This window comes from Tupaia chinensis, unplaced genomic scaffold, assembly GCF_000334495.1.
Source record: "Tupaia chinensis unplaced genomic scaffold, TupChi_1.0 Scaffold143845_1, whole genome shotgun sequence".
Lineage (NCBI taxonomy): Eukaryota > Metazoa > Chordata > Mammalia > Scandentia > Tupaiidae > Tupaia > Tupaia belangeri.
The window spans coordinates 228,558-250,033 of record NW_006203696.1 but is presented as its reverse complement, the minus strand read 5'-3'; the positions used below and the strand labels follow the sequence as shown (position 1 = coordinate 250,033).

The window sequence follows — 21,476 nt, the reverse complement described above, 5'->3', positions numbered from 1 at the left end:
TTGATAATCTATTCCATGAAATCCTGCAAGAAAACTTTCCAAACCTAGAGAGGCACTCAAAGATCTAGTCCCAAGAAATACAAAGGACCCCAAATGGAATCAACCAAAGAAGATATTCTCCAAGACACATTATAGCCAGACTGACCAAAACCACAAAGACAAGATACTAAGATTGGCAAGACAGAAACAGCAAGTTACATACAAAGGATATCCCATCAGACTAACAGCAGACCTCTCATCAGAAACAATATGAGCGAGGAAAGAATGGGAAGATATATTCAAAGTGTTAAGGGAAAAGCAATTTCAACCGAGAATACTGTATACCCGGCAAGATTATCCTTCATATGGGAAGAAAAGACAAGAACATTCTCAGATAAACAAAACCTGAAAGAATTTACCAGCACCAGGCTAGATCTCCAAGAAGTTCTCAAGGGAGTGCTATGTCAGGAAAATTATATGTAGTCTCACAGAAATAAGAGTTCAAAAACTAAGAAAATGGCCAACTTAATCATAGGAACAGGTCTGGAATTGAATATCATATCCCAGAATTCAATCAGGAAGATCGAACTACAACAGAAGATAGATTAAGTACATGAGACTGAACTGGTGAAATAGCACTCTGTGTCTTTTGACTAAAATATTGCTGCTTTTCTTCTAGGCTTTGTTGTCCAGTTTTAAGAGTTTTTGTCCTGTCTTGAGCTGCTGATAGGTTCACGTACCTACTACTTGAACAGAATACTAACCTGTGTCCAGGCTTTAAGTTTTAAGCAAATTTCCTTACCAATTCAAAACTGCTTTTCTTGAAATTACCAGCTAAACTTGGCTATTGAAAGTTGTTAGATTATTTAAGAAATTGTGTGATCAATAAAATGTGGGGGGAAAAAGAATGGAAGACAACGGTAGACTCCAGAGACAGTGTGAGAAGAGGGTGGGAAATGGTAGAGGGTCAGACATAGGTATGGTAAATATATATATATGTGTGTGTGTGTGTGTGTGTGTGTGTGTGTGTAACTAGAAATGGAAAATTATTGATGATAACATATATGATTAAGCCACTATGCAGTATATTCTCGATGGGAAACCACTTTTTGTATGCTGTGACGATGATTAGGGGATGAATATAAATTAATTAATAAAAATAAAAAGTTTCAGGAGAAAAAAAATGTAAACATTCCATCCCAAGAGGATTAAGTGTATTAAGGTATACCCTGTATTGTTTTTTAAAAAGCCATAAATAGATACTTTAATATAATATTACATATTATTTGATTGATTCCTTACTTATTCATAATAAGAGGATGCTTAATCAGGCAAAGAAAAGCAAGTGGGAAAAATGCTCATTTTGTTTAAGTCAGTCTGTGAAGGCGTAACTTATATACAGCACAATGGGTTTTGACAAATGTGTAGCCCTATAGCTACCACCACAATCTGACACAGAACATGTCAGTCACCTCTAGGGTTCCCTCATGTCCCTCTCCCCACTCCCTGGCTACTGGCACCACGAACCTTGTCCCAGTCCCTGTCATTTTGCTTTTTCTCAAATGTCCTATAATTGAATCCCACTGGCAGTGAGCGTCCACGTCTGTGTCTTTCAGACGCTCTCATGCCCACTTAATCTCAGGTATTCACTCTTCTTATTGCCGAGTAACAGCCCACTGAATAGGTATGCCACCATGGGCTCGTCTCTGTGCCAGTCCATGGACATGGGCTGCCTCGGTTCAAGGTTATTACAATGTAATAGTTTATACAGGGTATGAAGACTCACATATGTGTCTTCACATACCTTGAAGGAACTGCTGTGTCCTGTGCTAAACTTATGGTTCGTTTTATTTAAAAATTGCCAAACTGTTTTCCAAAGTGGCACATTGTTCGCACCCACACTGGAAATGCGTGACAGATTCTCCGCACCCTTGCCGACGTGCGTGGTGATACCTCCTTACAACCTCAGTCCTGTCTCTGATGACTGGGGTTGGCGGCCATCTTTTCAGTTCATATAGGCCTTTTCATGTACTTCTTTTTTGTTTTGTTTTGTTTTGTTTAGAATTATTTTATTTAACTCTATTTAATTATTTATTTTGACCAGACAGGGACAGAGCGAGAGAGAGAGAGAGAGACAGCAAGTGAGAAAGCAAGCCATCAGGCCCAGGACTCGAGTCGTGATCAGCCATGTGGGAGTCCAGTGCCCTTAGCCACCACGCCACCTGCCGGCCCCTCATGCATCTGCTTTTGTAAACACCTACTTACATCTTTGTCTAGTTTTAAATTGGGTCATTTGCCTGTGGTTGTGGTATTGTAACCATGCTTCTTGGGCTCTAGATATGAGGTGTTTATTGGATATGTGTTTTGCAAATATTTTATTCCAACTTTTTTTCTTTTCCATTTCCTTACAAGTATTTTTTGAAGATCATAAGGTTTTAAAGAAGTCTGATTTATCAGCTTTTGTATCTTTTGTGGCTCATGGTTTTTGTGTCCTAAGAAATCTTTGTCTAACTCAATGTCAAAAAATTTTTATTTGTGTTTCTCTTATAGTTTTACATTTACGTGAGCCATCTTAATTTGGGGGTATTACTTGAGGTAAGGGTCAAGGACATTTTTCTGCACATGCATGTCCAATCATTTCGGCACTATTTGTTGATAAAAACCATGTCACCATTGAATTATCTTGGCACCTATATTGAAAACTCAAACAACTGTATATGTGTGAGTCTATTTTGGGACTCTGCGTGTTCCAACAGTTTATATGTCTTTCCGTCAACACTATTCTGCCTTGATCACCAAGTAGCTCTTAAAATCATGTGGCATAAGCTCTCTAATCTTCTTTTTCAAAATGGTTTGGGTTATTTTAAGTATTCTGCATTTCCATATAAACGGATCTTAAGGGGAAAGCACTGCCTTATCAATCTCTATTGTTTAAAAGCCTGTTGAGATTTTAATTGACATGGCATTGAATGCGTAGTTCAGCTTGGGGGGAAATTTTGACACTATTGAGTCTTCTGGGGAGCCCAGACTTCCAAGCCCTCAGATTTGCAAGGTAAGCTCAAGTCAGACTGAGCCAGCCCCTCTTCTCCTTGAGCCAGATAAGAGCCCCACCGCTTACAGTTGCTCTCTACATTTTATACCTTCCTTGGCTTTTCTGAGTGATATTTTTGTCATTTTTAGTGTATAGGTGTGACATTTTGTTGTTGTTATTGTTGTTAAATACAGCTCTACATATTTCATATTTTTGATGCTGCTTTAATTTCTTCTTAAACGTTTATGTCCAATTTTTCATTACTGCTATATAGAAATATAATTAATTTTCAATATTGTCTTTGCATCCTGCCACTGCCCTAAACTTACTTAACCATTCTAGAAATTGTTTTGTGTTTTCCTTAGAATTTTTTATGTAGTCAATCATATGGTCTGCAAATAAAGAACTTTACTTCTTCTTTTCCAATCTGCATGCCTTTTATTCCTTTTCTTGTCTTATTGCACTGGCTAGGCTCTCCATATAATGCTGAATAAGACTGATGAGTGCAGACATCCATGCTTTGTTCCTGATCTTAAGGGGAAAGCACTGATATGTAGATTTTACACAACTGTCTCTTATAAGATTGAGGAAGTTCCTTTATTCTGCATTTACCAAGATTTGCTCATCACATTTTAAGTATAAAACTATTACAAAGTAGAACATAATCCCAACTTTTTGAATGCAGGCATGGAACAAATACTAGGAAATAAATACATCAAGATGTTCATTTAGTAATACATTTGGCTGCACTTTTTGTTGCTTTTTTCTCATTGCCAGAAGGCATGTGTACTTGCCAGAGAGACAGAGAGGGGAGAAAGCATCACTTAATGGGGCATGGTTGCACTGCAATCTCTTCTTTTCCATTTCTCCATCCTCTTGAGATTTGCGGCACACACGCACACATGCGCACATACCTGCTGTGCTTTTTCAAGCTGCCAGGGACAGGATTCAAACTCCAGTCGACTGTGTGGGATCTGGCTCCTTACCTCTAGGCTACAGAACCAGGCCTTGGCTCTACTAAATAGAACCAGTGTCAATCACCATCGTAATAATGTAAGCGTGCAAGAGATTACTACTACCTTTGGACTTTCTTCTTTCTACTTTTTGATAGCTGTTAACATTTCTGTGATGGACGTGTACTGCTTTTACAGCAAATTAATGAAAGAATAAATGCCAGGGGCCAGCAGGAAGTAGCATTATATAATTAAACAGCCGTCCTCTCCCCAAGTCTACCTAAAACTGCAAGACAATCACAGTTCTTTTGGTCTCTTCCTTGATAATGGCCAGTTTTAAACTGACCTTTATAAAACAAAACTGCATTTGCCCTTTGCAGGAATGATGCCTCCTTTCCCCAGGAGGGTGACATTTGGCGAGGGCTACCCCACGAGTATGCTCACCCTTGCCCTTTGGGACTGAAATGAGGACAAGGGCAAATGCGCCTGCTGGCTCACTGTCTGCCAAGCCCTGGTGTGGCCGGTACTTTGCCTTGGAGTCTCATTAGGAAACAAGAAAGCTTTAGCAGCAGAAGGAAATCGGCCCATCAAGTGCCCTGTCAGCGCTGCTTACAGAGTCCGGCCCACAGCAGGCCTGGTGTCCATTCGCAGGCTCACAGCCTCAGTGGGCCCTGGGGCAGGGGTCGGCACTACAGCGTACGTCTTCGTGCAGAAGAGTTCAACGACCAGAGTCCATCCTGCTGCCCAGGCAATGGAGGTACAGGCAGGCTACCTACCAAGAAAGCCAGCCCCCCTTCAGCACCCCCTGGCACCCGCCTGGCTGCAACCCTGGCATGGGCTCCACTGCTGCGCCCTCCCCCATGCGGGGTTCAATCCAGACTGGAGGCCTGAGCACGCACATTCAGCAGACTGCCTGATGGGAGTGAGCTTGGCCAGGGCATGGATGATCGGGCTGGGGGAAAGGACAGGGAGGGGTTAGCATCTGCAGTGTCTCCTGAGTTCCAGAAGATTCCCTTACATTTCCCGCCTGAACGGGAGGAGGGCTATTAGGCTGAGGACACGTGAGTTATCACTGTTGAAGTTCAACTCCCCACAGCCCGGGAGGAAGCGCTGCTCCCCTCCCCAGAGGACACTGGCGCCCACCGTGCATGGCCGTGCTGGGTCCCAAGCACCAGCAGCTCCCGCATCGCCTCTCCAGGAGCTGAGCAGGAGGGGACTGGCTTCTAGTGGGGTGAGGAGCCCCAGCTCTACTCGGAGGGTGAGCCTGCCTGGGGCAGGTAGCTGGGTGCTAACTGCCACTGCTGGCTGGAAGGTAACTCTGCAGTGAAAGGGCTTTGTAATGCCCTATGCTTGGGCGCAGTGAGTCAGCGTCTAAGAATCCACCCTAAGGGAATAAGCAGGGAGCCAGAAAAGATTAGCAGGAAGATGTTCCCCAAGTGTCGTTTATACCAGCAAACCCATGGAGACGGCCAAGGAGACTGGCACGGCGCGGACTGGATGTCCAGCCACGCTAAGGTGTTACAAAGGCTTCCTGTAGCACTGGGGAGCCGCTGGCAAGGCGGCCGCGGCACATTTTCCGAAGCACGCGTAGGAGCCGTCATGGAGGGAAGGAAAAGGCAGTCCTTCGGCCGGTTTTGATCTTGCTACGGCCGGTGCATATTACTTCTGCAGCCCACCAGGTTAGCAAGGGTCTGGAAACTAGGAGACCCTGAACCTATAAGCAAACGTCCCGGGACATGCAGGCCGTCCCCCTCGCTGTCCCCAGGATGGAGCCTGCTTGTTTTGCTCTGGCGGGAAGACTCCTTGCGGTGCCCACCTGTCCATAGCCCTCTGCCCAGAGCCCGTTTCTCTCCGCATGCCCGCTCCCCAGTGCCATGAGTGCCCGGCTCCCTTGTCCCCAAAGGAACCCGGCCCCTCATCATTCTTCCAGCTGTACAGTCTGCACAGCTGCAGCTGGGTTTCACTTGTCTTCACATTCAGGGTCTGGTCCTCTCCTACCGCAGGCACACGCTCTTGTAAGTCATTTCAGCCAAAAGCCAGCTGCCTGCCGGCAAGGCAGTGCGGCCAGCCCAGCTTCACCGTCTCAGCTGCCTCTTGGCCGCATACCGGCCCCCAGGGGCCCTGCACACTCCACTCAGTCCACTGGACAGAAGAGCACTGCACCCTGCACCCCTGCCCACCCTAGAGGAAGTGGCACGCCCACATTTGGGGCGTCCTTCCTTGACGTCAGGCACACGAGCCTAAACGTGGCCTTCCCTGTCAGAGGTGGGTCTGCCCTCTGAGGAGACTTTCTCACCTCGCACTGCTCCGCTTCCTGTACCCTAGAAACCGACCCCACTCTGGACGGTCACCACCAGCCCTAACCCAGGCCAACACGACATGCCTGACTCTAGATGCACACGGGCCACTGCGGCGGCGCCTTCTGCGGCACCGGGAGTTTCTGCCTGGCATTTCCTCGGACGGCAATGCACACGGGGGCCTGCCCGTGGCCTCTGCACACCCCGTGAGTGTCCACGGGAAACATTTCAAGAAGTGGAGTGGCCGGGTCGAAGGTGTTCTTAACAACTGGTGGTATCGGCAAGCGGCCTCTGGGGTGGCACGGCCCATGAGTAGGCCTGACCCGCCACAGCCAACGCGCGGTCCTCCTGTGTGCTCTCTGTCCACCTGGCTGGCGAGCCGCTCCACCCTGGGGCTCAGCTGCAGTCTGTGCCGTGAGCGAGGCTCAACTTCTCGTACATCTCACAGTAGTCACATTTTCTCTTTGGGGAGCTATTCGCGTCTCCTGGCCACTTCCATGTCTGCTCGCTGGCCTGCTGACATGCAGGAGTTCTTCACCCATGACAGCACCTCTACCTCGCCTCTGCCGTAAGTGGCACTGTTCTCTTACAGTGATTGGTTGTCTGGGGGTTTCTTTTGGGCAGACAGAAAATCCTGACTTTTTTTGTTCATCTAAATCTTGACTTTCATGGAGTCAGATTTTTTCCTTTTATAACTCTGGGGGTTTATGTCATACTTAGACGGCCATCTCATCTGAGATCATAAAACCCAGTCTCGCATGTTTTCTTCTAGCAGTTCGATGGTTTCATTTTTAAGGCTCACATCTTTGATCCATCTGGACCGCACTCTGGTACAAGATTAGGGCAGCATCCAACTTCTCCCCAGATGGCGTCTTCATTACCGCGGTCCAGTTTAGTGACGAATCCTTTCCTTCGCAGCCAACGTGAAATGCTGCTGTTTCCAAACCCTACATTCTAGCTAGTACCCTGGCTTTTAAGGGTGGGGCATCCCCCAGACAGCTGACTAACTTGTATGGGGGTGCTGCTCACCCCCAAGAATCTCCCCTCCCTCAAATGCAGCCCAAGAAAAACTCTAGAGCCCTCTAGTGGAGACACAGCTCAAGGTAAGCGCCCCACAGTACACTTCCTCACTACGGAAAAACAGGCGGTGACCCAGACAGAAAAGGAGATGCCTTGGCTCACTGAGGCACGCGACAGTGGTCATGAATGATCACAGAGCACTACCCTCCAACGTCCACCGCGTGAGGACTGAGGCCTTCGCCTTCAGGGATGGGTCTCTCAGCGGTGCACTGGCCCTGGCTGACTGACGACAGGCCCTGCGAGCTTCCCTCTGGTCAGCCACTGTGATATGTTTCCCTCTGTTCTTTATTCTTTGTGCTTGGACCTAGTGAAATCTGAGTTTGAGATTCTGGATTATTTTAACCCACTCTACATTGCCCCAAAACCAAATACCATCAACTAAGTAATTTATCATGCTATTTGGAGGTCCAAGGTAAAGGTGTACATTTAGCGAGGGTCTTCCTGTGGGAGGGGGCTCCCTGCAGAGTCCCAGGGCAGCACAGGCCATGGTGAAGGGGCAAGAGTGAGTACGTCTGTGTCTCTGCTCTGCCCTCTCCCTCTCCTTACAAACCCACCAGGGTACAACCACCGGGGCCCCACTCTGCTGACCTGATCCAATTCCAGTCCCCTCCCAAAGACTGTCCTCTTAATGCCATCACTGGATTATGTTTCCACCTTCTTAATGCCATCACTGGATTATGTTGTTTCCACCTTCTTAATGCTGTCACAACAGCTTGCCAAACTTTGTCACATGCATGTTGGGAGGATACCTTCAAGCCACAGTGGGGCGATTTTCTTTATTTTTTGTCATATTTTTCAAAATAACTATAATGAAGTATAGCCTTTCTCATTAAATAAAAGATATGAGTGAAGAAGAAAGAGGAGGAGCGAGGGGCTCTACTCTCCCACCCTCCCTCAGGGGCTCAGTGGCTCCTACTTGGTCCTCCCCACCGGACCTGGCCAGAACGGCCTCCTGGCCCACCTCACAGTAAGTGAGTGTCCTCACTGCACCCCCACAGACGCCCTGGGCCCACCCCAGGCAAGCGCCCAGCCCTGCTCCTCACATAGGCCCTGTTCCTTCTCCACCGGGCTGCCATGAGAGCTAGGGGACAGGAGGAAGGCAAGGCACGCTTTGCACTGGAAAGGCCGCAGCCACCATGGACCAACTCTGGGATGGAGCTCGGATTTCCAAGGCTTGGCCAGTCCGTGCCAGGCTCCTCCCTGCGGCCAGGCTGCGGGCCGTGCACAGCCAATTGCCGTGAGGAGCAGCAGTGACATCAGACAGCAGGTGCTCAGGGCACGCCAGCCACATTTCAGGACAGCATCACACCCCCTCCCTTGGTGGAGCCACCCTCGGTGCTCGGACACTCCAGGGGCCTGCAAGCGGGCCGGCTTAGCTCTGAAGCAGCGCTTCTAGAACTTTCGGTGCAGTTCCCGTCTCGGCGCCCCGGAGCGGGCGGGCACGCAGTAGGGCGCAGCTGACGTTTACTAGGTTCAGTTAAGATGGAGGTGACGAGGCGCCACAGTAACGGCTCCAGGGTTTCTGAGACTCAGGTGCAGATTCTTGGCCCGGAGAAGACAATTGACCACAGGCTCGGAGCACTGTTTCCGACCCCAGGGCTTTGTGGGAGTGAGCTCACTGCGCTCCACGCAGCAGCCGCCCATGCCCACCCCTCTTAGAGCGGGGGCAGTGCGGCCGAGCCGGGCGTGAGATGAGAGGACAGACAGGGCGCAGGGCGGGAGGCCGGGGGAGGTCAGAGGTTCTCCCCTCTGGGTTGCTCTTGCCTCAGCCCTCAGGCCCATCTCACCCCCATCAGCTACAAAGGTTCCAAAGTCCTGGCACAGAAAGCACCCAGCTCGGGATCGGAGGGTGCAGGGAGAGACCTCGACCGGTCCACTGGCCCAGGCAAGCCTGAAACACCAGCCTGGGTTCCTCAGGCCCTTAGGAAAGTTGAAGTGGGAATGGCTGGGCTGGGCCAGGAACCAGCTGAGTTGTCAGAGAGGAATGTGCGAAAGGCCAGCCTGACATATCCCAGGGAGCATGCCGCAGGGGCGGAGGGCAGGGCAGTGGAGATGGAGGTGGGGCAGGGCAGCCGAGTGGGGCGGTCTCCTTGGGCGCAGTTCCGTGCTGACTCTCAGCCCTCTGGGGAAACCGACCAGGAATATTCTAACGAGTGGCTAGAAAGAGATCAGACTACCCATCCGGAGGAATTTCTTTTTTCTTTTTCTGTTTTGGCCAAGAAACCTACCAAGCATCAGGGTTTATGGGGGAAGGCCCATGCCAGAGCCTCGGGCTCAAGCCCAGCACAGGAGGCCAGATCATGGGAAGCGAAGTAGGTGTGGCCTCCACCTGAGGGCCTCTCCGGGTGCTTCTGAGCACAGCACCAGTGCCCAGGGCAAGAGTGCAGTGTCTGCGGGCATCGGAGCAACCCGCCCCACCCAGAGGCCTGGGGGAGCAGGTGCAGGTAAGGGCTGGAGAGTACAGACACCGTCGAGGAAGAGGGGGCAGTGCCGACAGCCAGAAGAGCCGCTGGAAACCGAGGCCTGGCCGGGTCTTGGTGCCACAGTGCTCGTGGTGCCCACGGTGCACCTCAGACACCGTCCTTCACTGTCCCCTACCACTGTCACCTACCACCGACGGGTAACATGATGGTCCCAGGACTAAAGGAGGTGGGCTGAAAGGCCTGGGAAGGAGCAGGGCCAGCTGGGCCAACCCTCATGGCAGGCGTGTCTGGCAAGGTCTGGGGAAGAGGCTACAGGGGCACTGGGAGGACACTGAGTGGCTCCCCTTCTTCCCAGCGATCACCTGGCAAGTCCTCATGGAGGCAGGAGAATGGCACTGACCTCAGGGACAGGTACGTGAGTGAAAGGCCACAGGTGGACAGCACCCAGCACCCAGGAGGCCTGCAACACGCTGGTCAGCTGTGCGCCCACGAACAGAGACCCCAGGACGGGTCCTGGAAGCTGCACAGGTGCATGACGTGTGCACACGCATGTCCTGAGCATCCCCTGGGGATCCTTGGAAGATACGGGGTCTCTGGGCTCTGAAATACGGTGGCACACCAGCGAGTCCAGGCCCAGGCTCACAGACCTGCGGCAGATGCTGACGGCAGGCCCCCTGGGCCAGCTCTCAGGAGGTGTTTCCTGAGCAACCCTGGGAAAGTCCTCAGCTCCTGGCCCCCCCAGACTCAGTGGGGCAAAGGTGGGGTGAGCCAGGCTACCCTCCAATGCCTTCTGGCCTCCCCCACAACAGTCCAGCAGCTGTGGCTCAGGGCTTCTCAGCCTCGTGCCACCTGCACAGCCTCTGTCGGAAAGACAGCTCCAAACAGCAAGGCCCGGCAGTGCACCCCGTGGAGTTTGCAAAGCTCCACACGACCAACAACTACCTACTGAGCACCACCCACACTGCAGGCACTGTGAGAGGTGGAGATTCAGAGACCCCTCCACAGAGGGTTCAGAGATGCTTCCACAGAGGCCTGCGTCAGACCTCCACCCCAACCTGGGCGAAGAGACATCGTCAAGTGCATGTCGCACCAAGGAGACGAAGGTGCGGACGAAGGACGGTGTCTGAGGCGCACCGTGACCACGAGCAGCGCGAGCACCGCAGCACCAAGACCGGGCCAGGCCTGGGTTTCCAGCGGCGCGCAGAGCTGGGGTGCAGTCCCACCCTTGGCCTCTAGGCGAAGCACTCACACAACCGGTCTCCGGCCACAGCTCCGGAGACACTCGGTGGCAAGGCCGCCCTTCCCACCGGTGCAGGCGTTCAGCTGCCAGGGGACTGCAGTCGGACACGCCGCAACCACGTCAGCAAGACTAGCTTCTTCCCTTGGTTTCGGGTAGGCCGGAGCTCCCTAATTTCCCTGTGGGATCTGTCCGGGCACAGCGTCTCAGGACGACCCCCAGGACTCAGGGAAAGCTGAGGGTAAAAGGCCCTCGGGGCCACCCTTGGTATGGGGTCTCTGCCGCTGCAGAACACACCAGGCGCTCCAGAGCAAGGGCGGCTCGGAAACCAGGCCTCGGGCATCACTTCTCTGGGGTTCTGCTTTAGTCTCTGAAACGCTGATGGTTTCAGATGTGGCTCGTGTCCTGGCCCACCCTGACCTCCACACCACGGCCTTGCTGGTCCCACCCCGCATCGCCCCCTCGCATGAGCGCTGACACTGAACAGGCTACCCGACCTGGCTGTGGGCCTGTCCTGTCACCCTGCCCTCCTGCTGCAGCCAAAAACGGAGCCAGCTAGGCAGCTCACCCCTCAGACAGTCCTCTAGCAGCCGAGCGTGGAGCCCCCAAAGGGCTCACCGAAGACGAAGGGGGGCGCATGGAGCCCTGGGGTCAGGTGACTTGGGGAAGTGTGTGCTGAGTGTCAGGAGCCAAAAGACACAGCTCCCTCCAAAGCCACCGGCGGCGAGGCCAGTGACGACACATGGAGGCCAGGTCACTGGGCTTCACCCACCTCCTCTGCTCTCTTGGCCCCCTTCCAGGTGAAGACCCCCACAGAGAAAAACAAGACCCCAGGGGGAAAAAAGGCAGCCATGCCTCTGCTGGAACCAAAACCCTGCATCTCCTTGCTGCTGGGCACCTCCAGAGGCCCGGATGTGAGCTTCCTAAGACGCTGCGCATAACCAGATTCCCAGACTCGGCCCCTTTCCAGCTGCAGGGAGGCCTCAGTTTCTCATCTGTAAAAATGAGGATGAGCTCTCTTACCTCACAAAGAGGCTTTCAGGATAAACCAGGTGCGAAAGCCCGGGGAGGACAGCCCTGGAAGAGCCTCTTTCCCGGGTGCCGTGCTCTCTGCACCCTCGCTCACATTTCAGCTAGACTTGGGAGAGGCCTGGGGAGTGCCGGGCCCCCAAAGTCGGCCTGGATCTACGGCCCCTCACCCTCCCCTGGGAGGGACTGGGCCCCATCCCTGCCTCTGCTGTCTTCCTGTGTGCAGGGCACCTGCAGGATGGGCAGGCAGCGCTGCCCCCACTTGTCCTGCCTCTCCCAGGTGCAGAAGCAGGGCAGGGCAATGGGGGTGCTGACCCTCATTCAAGACCCCGGTGTCGTGGCCATGACGCATGCCCTTGGACAACACCCCCGCCGAGCCTGTAAACCCGCTTGCTGCTCACAGCCAGGCAGCTGTTTGTAATCGCCAGGCCTGGCCGGCGGAAGGGGAGGTAGGCGTGTGTCCATATGGAGGGGCCCTGGGAGCCGAGTGTGGGGCATGCGAGGACAGGACCCAGGGCAGGCCCGGCTTGCCCAGCCCCTCCCCATGGACACTGGAGAGATGGGGCGGGCCTGGAAAGGGAGAGAAGTAGGGCATCCACACTTTGGGGCTGCTTCTGTTTCCTCCTGGGGAGTGTGGAAGCTCCGAGGCGCACCAAGCCCTGCTCAGAGTGAGGTGGTGACTGACGGGCAGGTGCCTTCTGCCTGCAGAGGGCCAAGCTGCCCCCAGCAGAAATCCTTGCCCTGGAGGGAAGGCCTTTGATCCCCTCTAGCACCCCCACCCTGAGACCAAGAGATCTTAGCGACTCAGACACCGTCTCCCTGACGGTGGAGATAGGAGATAGCTGGGTTCCCTTCCCTAGTGACAAGATGCCAGGCAGTGCTCACCAGAGTGGGCAGCCCCTCGGTGCTCAGCCCACCAGGAGTGCCAAGCCTTTTAGGTCTGAGTTCATTCATCTGCAAAATGGCTCTGAGGTCGGAGGTCAGACCACCCACCCGTTACCCTCCCTGAAGACACCGATTCCTCCTCCAGGGACCTGGACAGGGTCTATGCTGGCCCTCGGGTTCCAGAGGCGATTCCTCCTCCAGGGACCTGGACAGGGTCTATGCCGGCCCTCAGGTTCCAGAGGCGCTCCCATGTGGAAAATGCAGAGCGACGTCTGTCACCACACCCCAGCTGCCAGACTGGCCCCGGTTGCCTGCGGAGCCTCGGGTGCAATCGACCACTGCCCCTCCTCCGAGGCCAGCAGGAGGTCAATGCCGCCCCCGCCTCCACCACCACTGACACCCTGTGCCCATGCCTGCAGCTGACGACATGCTCTGGGGCCTTCCCTGGAGGAAAACCCCTCCACTGGAGGCTGGCTCCACTCCCTTGTCTCCCTGGCTTTGAGACCCAGACCCGCAGAGAGCAGTCAGCAAGAGACCAGGCCAGAGCGTCCTCCTTTCCGGAAGGGAGGCCACACAGAGGGAAGGCCCTGGCCGGGTGACTGGCACCATGACCTGCTCTCTGCCTTCCCCACCCCTGGGAGCAAGGGTGCTGAGCCACTGGGGTGTCTGGTATGGGCCTCAGGCATGGTCCAGGACCTCCTAGCCATGTCTCAGGTCTCCTGGGTCGGAGACCCTTGGGCAGGTCCAAGCACCCACCTTGGCAGCCCTCCCCAGAGAAGTCTGAGGATCCCTGGCCTGTACCAAAGAGAAACCCAGGGCTCAGGCCAAGCAAGAAACCCTCCCCCTGCCCAGCGGATTACCCATGTCCACCAAGGGGAGGGAGCCACAGCAGCTCACCTCTGCCCTCCGCCCCAGCACGTCCCTGGGGCCGGGTGACTGGAGGGGCCACCCGAGCTGGCAGGGCAGGAGTGGCACCCCTGGGCTCCGACCACAAGATGCCAAGAGTGTGCCCCACTCCTCAGTGTGCGCTGGGGTGAAGCCGCCTAGGGTCAGCACTCCTGCAGCCCTCTCCCCGCTCCCACGGTCTCCCCGCAGGGCAGCCCTGCTTCCCTGGGCATCTAGGTGCCTTGCAGGCGGTACCCTCTGCAGGCCAGCACCAGCAGGGCTGCCCTCACCTACCTCATCCCCAGCGAAGGCCATCACCCACATGACCAAGGACACTCGTGTGCGTCCAGTTTTCAACCGCCCCAGCGGTGCTGTCTGAGCTGAACGGCCACCACTGACATGCAGACCCCAGCCACGTTAACACGGTTCCTTAGAAAACGGTTAGTTTAGGGACCCTGCTCCTGCCCTCCCGCCAAGAACAGCCTGCGCCCCGCCCTGGCCGCGGGACAGTCTGTCCTTAAAGGGGGGATATGTCACCTCACTGTGTCTTCACAGGGGCCATGCTGCCACCGCCCTCCCTCCTTGGGAAGAAGGAAGAGTGACACCTACTGGAACGTCTCCCTCTCCTGTCCCCGGAGAAAGCACAGAAGCTGCACAGGAAGGGGAAGCCAGAGCCGCGCTCAGCATTCGGGATCGTCCTCAGAGGAGAGGAGGAGAGGGAGAGAAAACGAACTGCAAGGACCAACTGCCGAGAGGTCAGGATGCCACGGCCCTACAGGCTCCGGGGACCCGCGGGAACCTCGCCCTGGAGAGGGCTCCTGCAGCCAGAACCTTCGGCTCCAGAGACCATACTGAGCTGGAGCCCCGGCATCTCGACTGCACCCCTCGGTGCGGGGCTCTGAGGCACCGGCCAGCTTGCCTCTCGCCAGGGTGCCTGCTACACACAGCAGGCTCTGCGACTCCACAGTGGGCAGGGCCTTACAGCCAGCTGGGCACGCACCTGGGCCGCTGTCCTCTAAAGAGGAAGGCCCGGAAGCCTGGCAAGACGAAGTTTGGCTGGCCGGGCCTGCACCTCCCTCTCTCCTGTACACTGTCATGAAATACGGAGAAACTGAGGCAGGCGCTCCACGCTAGACACCAGCAGGGCGCCAGCTCTGGGTCACACACAGCCCAACTGCCATGGGACTCCCATGCCAACAGAGGCAGGAAGCAGCAGAGCCCTGCCATGCCCAGCTCCCCTGCCACCCGCAGCAGCACGTGTCACCACAGGGCATGCACAAGCACGGCTGTGTTTATTGCGGAATGCCACGTGTGCTCCGCGTGCCAGGCAGACTCGCAGAGCCACCACCTGCCCCTCTCCGGGAAGCGGCCGACCCCAGCCGGCACAGAGACTCAGGGGTGCTGCCCAGGTAATGCCGAGAGTGGGGGCTCGTGTAATGGGCGGGAGCCAGGGCCTGCAAGGGAAGTGCTGTCTACGTCCACTGTCCACTGTCCACCGGGAGCCTTCCTCCAGCCACGCATGGGTGGGCCCAAAGGGCTCAAATAGGGCAGGTCTACGAGTGCACGGGAGAACCAGACTGACCTCTGATTGGCCAGCGCCCCATGGCAGCTGGCAAGTGCCTCATTCTGATTGGCCCTGGCAGCATGCTGCAGGCACATGACTTCCAGCACCTCCCACTCTGGGGCACCTGGTTTGATGAAATCAGTGCTGGGCTCCTGTGCCCCACTGCGCGAGGCTCCCACAGGGCAGGCCGGCTGAACGGCCTGTGCACTGCCCTCCTGACTCCTGGCAGAGGCCCAGGGACGCTGCACCGGGTCCCTCACACGCGCCCCCACCTGCCCCTCCACATACCCTCTGCAGGAGAGATTGGCCGTGGAGACCACCCCCCCAGCTTCTCCCCGGCGGAGGGGTGGACAACAGTGATCCACCTTCCACTCAGGTCGAAATGAGCCGCCTTTGCACTGGGGGCACTCTTCGGCAAAGCTTTTCCGTTTAAGTCATCCCCATTCCACACACGCTCCGAACACACAGGCGCCGCCGGGGCCCTACTGCTGAGGTGCTGGCAGGAAAGGAAAAGACAGGAAAGTGGTTTTCCCCAGGACACGGGTCGAGAAAGCGGAGAATAAGGGGGTCTTCCCTTTCATGGACAGAAGCATCTCACCAGCGGCTGGGCCCCTGCCAATTAAAGTCAGAGAGGAGTGGGTCAGACTGCGGTGCCGCCTCGTAGGCCTGAGTCACCGAACGATGCGGGTTACTGCTTAGGTTGGACCTCCTCCAGGAAAACCACTGCACGGGGGGGGCATCTGAAGGTGACACGGCGGCCCCTCACCTAGGCCACACTAGCAGCCAACACCTTCATTCTGTAAACTCCTCCGGTGGCCCAGGCCTGGTTGGCGCCAAAACAGCACCTGAGACAGCAAAGCTGCTGTCAGGAGGGAGATCACGGGCCCTGAGCTGGGACGAGCACAGATTCCTCACATCTCTGGACCCCAGAGCTTCCCGGTGAAGGGGGCGTGGAATGAGAAGGAAGGGAGGGGAGTCCAGATCTGGGCCTGGAACCACAGAAGAAGCAGTGAGGCACCCGATAAACTCAGCAGCACACGCATACCCTGTGTGGGAGACGCCGCGTGACCCTTCCCAGTGAGCATGGCTGAGAAGCTACCACCACAGCCTTGCAAGGCGAGGACGGCCATAGCGGAGCTCTATTCCAGGCACTGGGCCCTCCTGGAAATCCTTCCACAGTGACAATCCACACTCCTTCATACAGAAGGGGAAACTGAGGCATGGGACGTAAAATGCACATCTGGTTGGGACTAGAGGCAGGATGGTAGCCTGAGCTGTCTAGCCAGTCTGCCTGCCCAGCGGTCCCCGCACGCTCTCTACGCACTGTCCTGTCTGGCCGGGATGCCTGCACAGTGGTCCCCGTGCTCCCCACCCACTGTCCTGTCTGGCCGGGATGCCTGCCCAGCAGTCCCCACGCGCTCCACGCACTGCCCTGTCTGGCCGGGCTGCCTGCCCAGTGGTCCCCGCGCTCTCCACGCACTGTCCTGTCTGGCGGGATGCCTGCACAGCGGTCCCCACGTGTTCTCCATGCACTGTCCTGTCTGGCCGGGCTGCCTGCCCAGTGGTCCCCGCGCTCTCCACGCACTGTCCTGTCTGGCGGGATGCCTGCACAGCGGTCCCCACGTGTTCTCCATGCACTGTCCTGTCTGGCCGGGCTGCCTGCCCAGTGGTCCCCGCGCTCTCCACGCACTGTCCTGTCTGGCGGGGCTGCCTGCCCAGTGGTCCCCGCGCAGTGTCCTGCCATTACACCCAGGTCTCCGCACTCCTCCAGCCAGGCCCAGTGTTTAGAACATGTGTTTGGCAAAGTGCTGACACCAGGTAAATCTGTGAGATTACCAATAGACAGGAGGGCAGAGGCTGGAACACCGCACTGCACTGCCTTCGCGTGAGCAAGAACAGACCACACCGTGGCCCGGCCACCGGGGCCCAGCCGGTCCCTGCCACAGCGCCCACAGCCACGGCCACCCAGAGGCTCCAGATCCCTTTGTGGCTTCGCCCCTGCCAACAGGGGTGGGCATGGCAAGGAAGGAAATGTGGCCTCATCACCAGCTCCCCAAACACACCAGGCCCTACATGTGAGAGCTCCCTGGTACAGCTATGTAAGTACACACATCTGTGTGCATGCATGCTCATACATGAGTGTATGCCCACAGACACACACATGGACATGTGGATCACATGCAGACATGAACATTCCATGCACAGAGGCACACACGCATACAAGTACGACCCCAGAGCTGGCTCGTAAAGCATGTTCGTGTGTGCTGCTTCCCGTGACCCGTCTAGCAATGCCATGGGATGACACGAGAAAGTGCACTCACGATGCAGCTGTGAAGAGGGGGTGACTGGCAGAGCCCTGGGGTGATACCTTGTACACAGACACACCAACTTCTACTGCGCCTGAGTCCTTCGTTCAGACAGGACTGTGGGAACACCACTTCTCTTTTTGGAAAAATACCTCCCAAAGTGGGCATTATGGCAACGCCCTCCACCTATTGGTGCTCGCTTCCCTGCAGGCATTCCCCTGAGGCCATCTGTGCCAGCCCGGTCAGTGGTCAGAGCCCCCCGAAGTGAGAGATGCGAGTCTCCCCATTCTCTGAGGTGAAACTCGGGCGCTCTGACTTGACCCAGTCCAGCCAAGCCCAGGGCCCCTCAGAGGCAGAGAAATGCAGTCCACACAGTGGGCTGTCAGCCACCTGTGCTCCCTGGCACTCGGCAGCTGATTACCAAGGAAGGTCCCCTCCCAGGTCCCCTTGCCTGTCACCCAGCACAGGTACCCAGAGGCCCAGCAGCCCAAGCCACAGAGAGTCAATCCTGACCTGCAGACTACTCGTGCACGGCCTGACCGGAGGCGAGGAGGCGCAGGGCAGAGAAAGGGCTGGAGCTTCCAGATCTGCCGCACCCCTGTCCCCAGGGCACTTACACTCGGGTGGAGCAGCCCAGATAAACAGGCTGGAGGCACAGCCAACTTGCTGATGAGGGAATTTGCAACCCCTGGGAACCCTGGGTCAGAGCTCAGAATATCCCTCAGGAAAGAGGGAATAGGGAAGAGTAAATCAGGGTGGGGAGGACCCACGGAGGGCTTCTGTAATAAAAGGAGAGGGAAGAGGAGGGAGGGCCCCATCTGCGGTCACCTCCTCCTGGAAGCTGTCCCAGCCTCCGGGCCAGAGCCAGACCCTCTAGACCTCGGCCTGCCCCCGGTGGTGGAGTGAGGCGTGTCAGCTCATCAGCTGGGGCTCCTCCAAGGAGGAGGGGTCCTGCCTCATCCACATTTGTCCCCCTGTAGTGCTGGGCTGGGGGTGCAGAGGCAAAGCCTGGGCGGGCCAGGCAGTGGGAGCTGATGTGTGAAGGATTGGGGTAGAGGAAGCTGGGGCAGGCTGGATCTCTGGATGGTGCTGGAAGAAAAAGAGCTCACAGAGGGAGAGAGGAGGGAGATGGGAAGGGGGAGGGCGGCGGCGGCCAATGGACACCCGCCAGCACTGGCCTGGCCCAGGGTGGTTGACAGACCCATCCAAGTGAAAGGAGAAGTCCGAGTGACCGGCCTGGCGGGCTACAGGGTGGCCTCTGACTGAGGACCCAGACGCGGGAGTCAGACAGGCAGTCAGGGGTCCTATCTGCTGCCGTCCCTGTTGTGAAGTCGGGGGTCCCTACAGCCCGGCTCCACCCAGTAAGTCTACCCAGGAAGAGGGGCCAGGCAGTCCAGGAGGAGGCAGGCGGGCAGGATCGCTGTGCTAGCTGGGCGGGGCTGTGGGACTCTCGAACTATCTGAAGGGTGGGGCAGAGGGGCAGGCTCTGGCCAGCCCCCAGGAACAGCCTTGGAGCGACACCATCAGACAGCAGATCTAAGCCTGGTACCAGGGCGACGCCCTGCCAGGGCCACTGCCACCGGGTCCCTGCTGACCTCCATCTGGAGCAGGACTGCACGCAGGGCTCCACTTCGGAACTTACTTGGCTTCGTGACTCCTCCCACTGATCGCTCTTTGGGGGGTGGAAAGGATGCCTTTCCAGCCAACTCGATTGAGTCAGAGGAAATTTAACCATTTAATATCTGTCAAGTCTCACAAAACTTGGCCACTCTCCTCACAAATTACTGCAAAAAGCAATCACGTGACCTGAGTCGGCCAATGGTGTGCCAAGGAGATGACCTCAATTTCTAAGTATTGGGGTCATGTTTCATTTCCCATCCTCTCCTGCCCGTTACAAAGTTAAACGGCCCCAAATGCGATCTTGCTTTTCATTCCTTCACACACTTGGCCAAGACGGTCAAAAAAGAGCTGTGTTCGAGAAAACTCGGGAACATCTGGCAGATGCGGAGAAGAGAAGAGAAAGGCGCTGGGGATGGCTCCCTGGGCTCCCCGCAAGGAAGCGGCCTCCCTCACCCCTGCCACGTGCTGGGGATGACTTCAAAATGTGTCCCACCCTACGAGGTGGGGAGAGCTTTGCAAAACCCACCCTGAAGCTGGCCCTTCACAGCGCCCACCAATCTGTCCCAACAAAAGCAAATAGTCCAACCCCACACCACAACCCAGGCAGCTCCCGGGCCTTCCCCGCCCCAGGACCCCACTACCCAGGGGCCGCACCTCAAGTAAGCAGAGAGCAGAGAGAGCCCCAGTGATGGGGGAGGCGGGCAGGGGGGACCGGGGAAACAGCAGGGTCAGAGCAGCAAGACCCTGCCTTCTGGGGTGCCGGTTCCCCTGAAGGCCACCCTCCAGACCCCCACAGCAGAGCTGAGCCAGGGCCAAGTTCCTGGGCAAGGGCAGGGTCCACCCCTCTTCACACAGCTTCGCTGGGGGCCTCTGCTGTCCCCCACTGCTAACTGGCCCTGGAGAAATGCAAGGCCAGGTACTGAGTCACAGGAGAGCTGGTGGCAGTCAGGGAGATGAACCCAGGTCTGGGAACTGGGCCAGGGCGCTCGCTCCTCCCCCAGCGCCCCGCGCAGCCCCACGCCCTGGCTCCTGCTCACCCAGTGTAGCCCCCTAGCACTGACCATGCCAGGAAAAGGGGAATGAGCATTGAAACTGGCAGACAGAGCATGGGAACGGGGTCTTCTCACTCACACCAGCACTGCAGACCTCCCCGGACCACAGTCCGCCCTCAGCTGCTGGCCACACAGCCTTCATCGCTCCACTGCTCGGTGGGGTAGGGATGCAGAGGCTTGTTGGGGCTTGGGCTCCGATGTCTGGGGGTCTGTGAAGGCCTGCCCCACAGCTGGGCAGGAAGCCGAGCTGCTGAGCACAGACCACCAGAAGACCGCCAGAGCGCAGACAGGACAGCACATCTGTGGACAGAGTGCTCCAGAGAAAGCAGCTCCTGCGGCCGGCGCTCTGGCAAAAAGAACCCGGCATCTGTCCACCGCCCCAACAGGGGCAGCCAGGGCTCCAAGGTCGCCTCCCGGCCTGGCTCTCTGCAGCCCTTCAATGGGCTCCGAAACCATGAAACACTGTCTAGGGGGCATGGGCTTAGGATCAGGGCTGGCCTACCACCCCCAGGGCTCCCCAGAACTACTGAGCACACATGGCCAGGACTGCAAGAGAACCTGTTCCAGGGCCAAGCAGGGGGCCAGCCTGGCCCAGATGGACCCGGTCCCTGGGGAGTCCTGCTCAGGGATTCCCCTCTGCCCCAGGAGTGGAGCTGAGCATGGGCTGCGACCAACTGTAGGGGGCGACCCTTCCCGAGTTTCCGCAGCTCTGCCCTGAGACCCTAAGGATCAGGGCTGGACACCTCTGATGTGGGACGGAGAACGCAAAGTTTGGTGAGGAAAGTCCGCCGGCCTCGTGAACAGCCTCTGGCTGGTCCGGCCGCCAGCTCTCCCTTGGCACCGGACACCCGGCCCACCCTTCGGCCGAGCAGGCAGCAACGCCCTTGGGTATTGTGCTTGCTTCTCCCTCTCCCGGGCCCCCAACTAACGGCATTCGTCGCCCTGCCCGTGCATTCCACAGGCCAAGCCGGGAAGTTCAGCCAGCGCGGAGGAGGCGGGCAAAGGCGCCGCAGTGACAGGCGCCCGGCAATGCGCGCCCGGGCCGCCCGCTGCCCAAATCCGGGCGCCCTTACCTGCGCGGCTCGGAAGCGGCGCCCACAGCAGGAGCAGCAACAGCAGCAGGGGCGGAGGGCGG

At 56.6% G+C, this 21,476-nt stretch overlaps 1 protein-coding gene across 1 annotated transcript in view; it reads right to left on the bottom strand.

Moving 5' to 3' along the window:
- COL5A1 (collagen type V alpha 1 chain) overlaps window positions 1–21,476 on the bottom strand; it is a 184,251-nt gene that overhangs the window by 156,219 nt on the left and 6,556 nt on the right. The window contains exon 4 of the mRNA XM_006165267.2: window positions 21,415–21,472. Coding sequence (XP_006165329.1) covers window positions 21,415–21,472 — 58 coding nt within the window. The remainder of the gene's footprint in view (window positions 1–21,414; window positions 21,473–21,476) is intronic.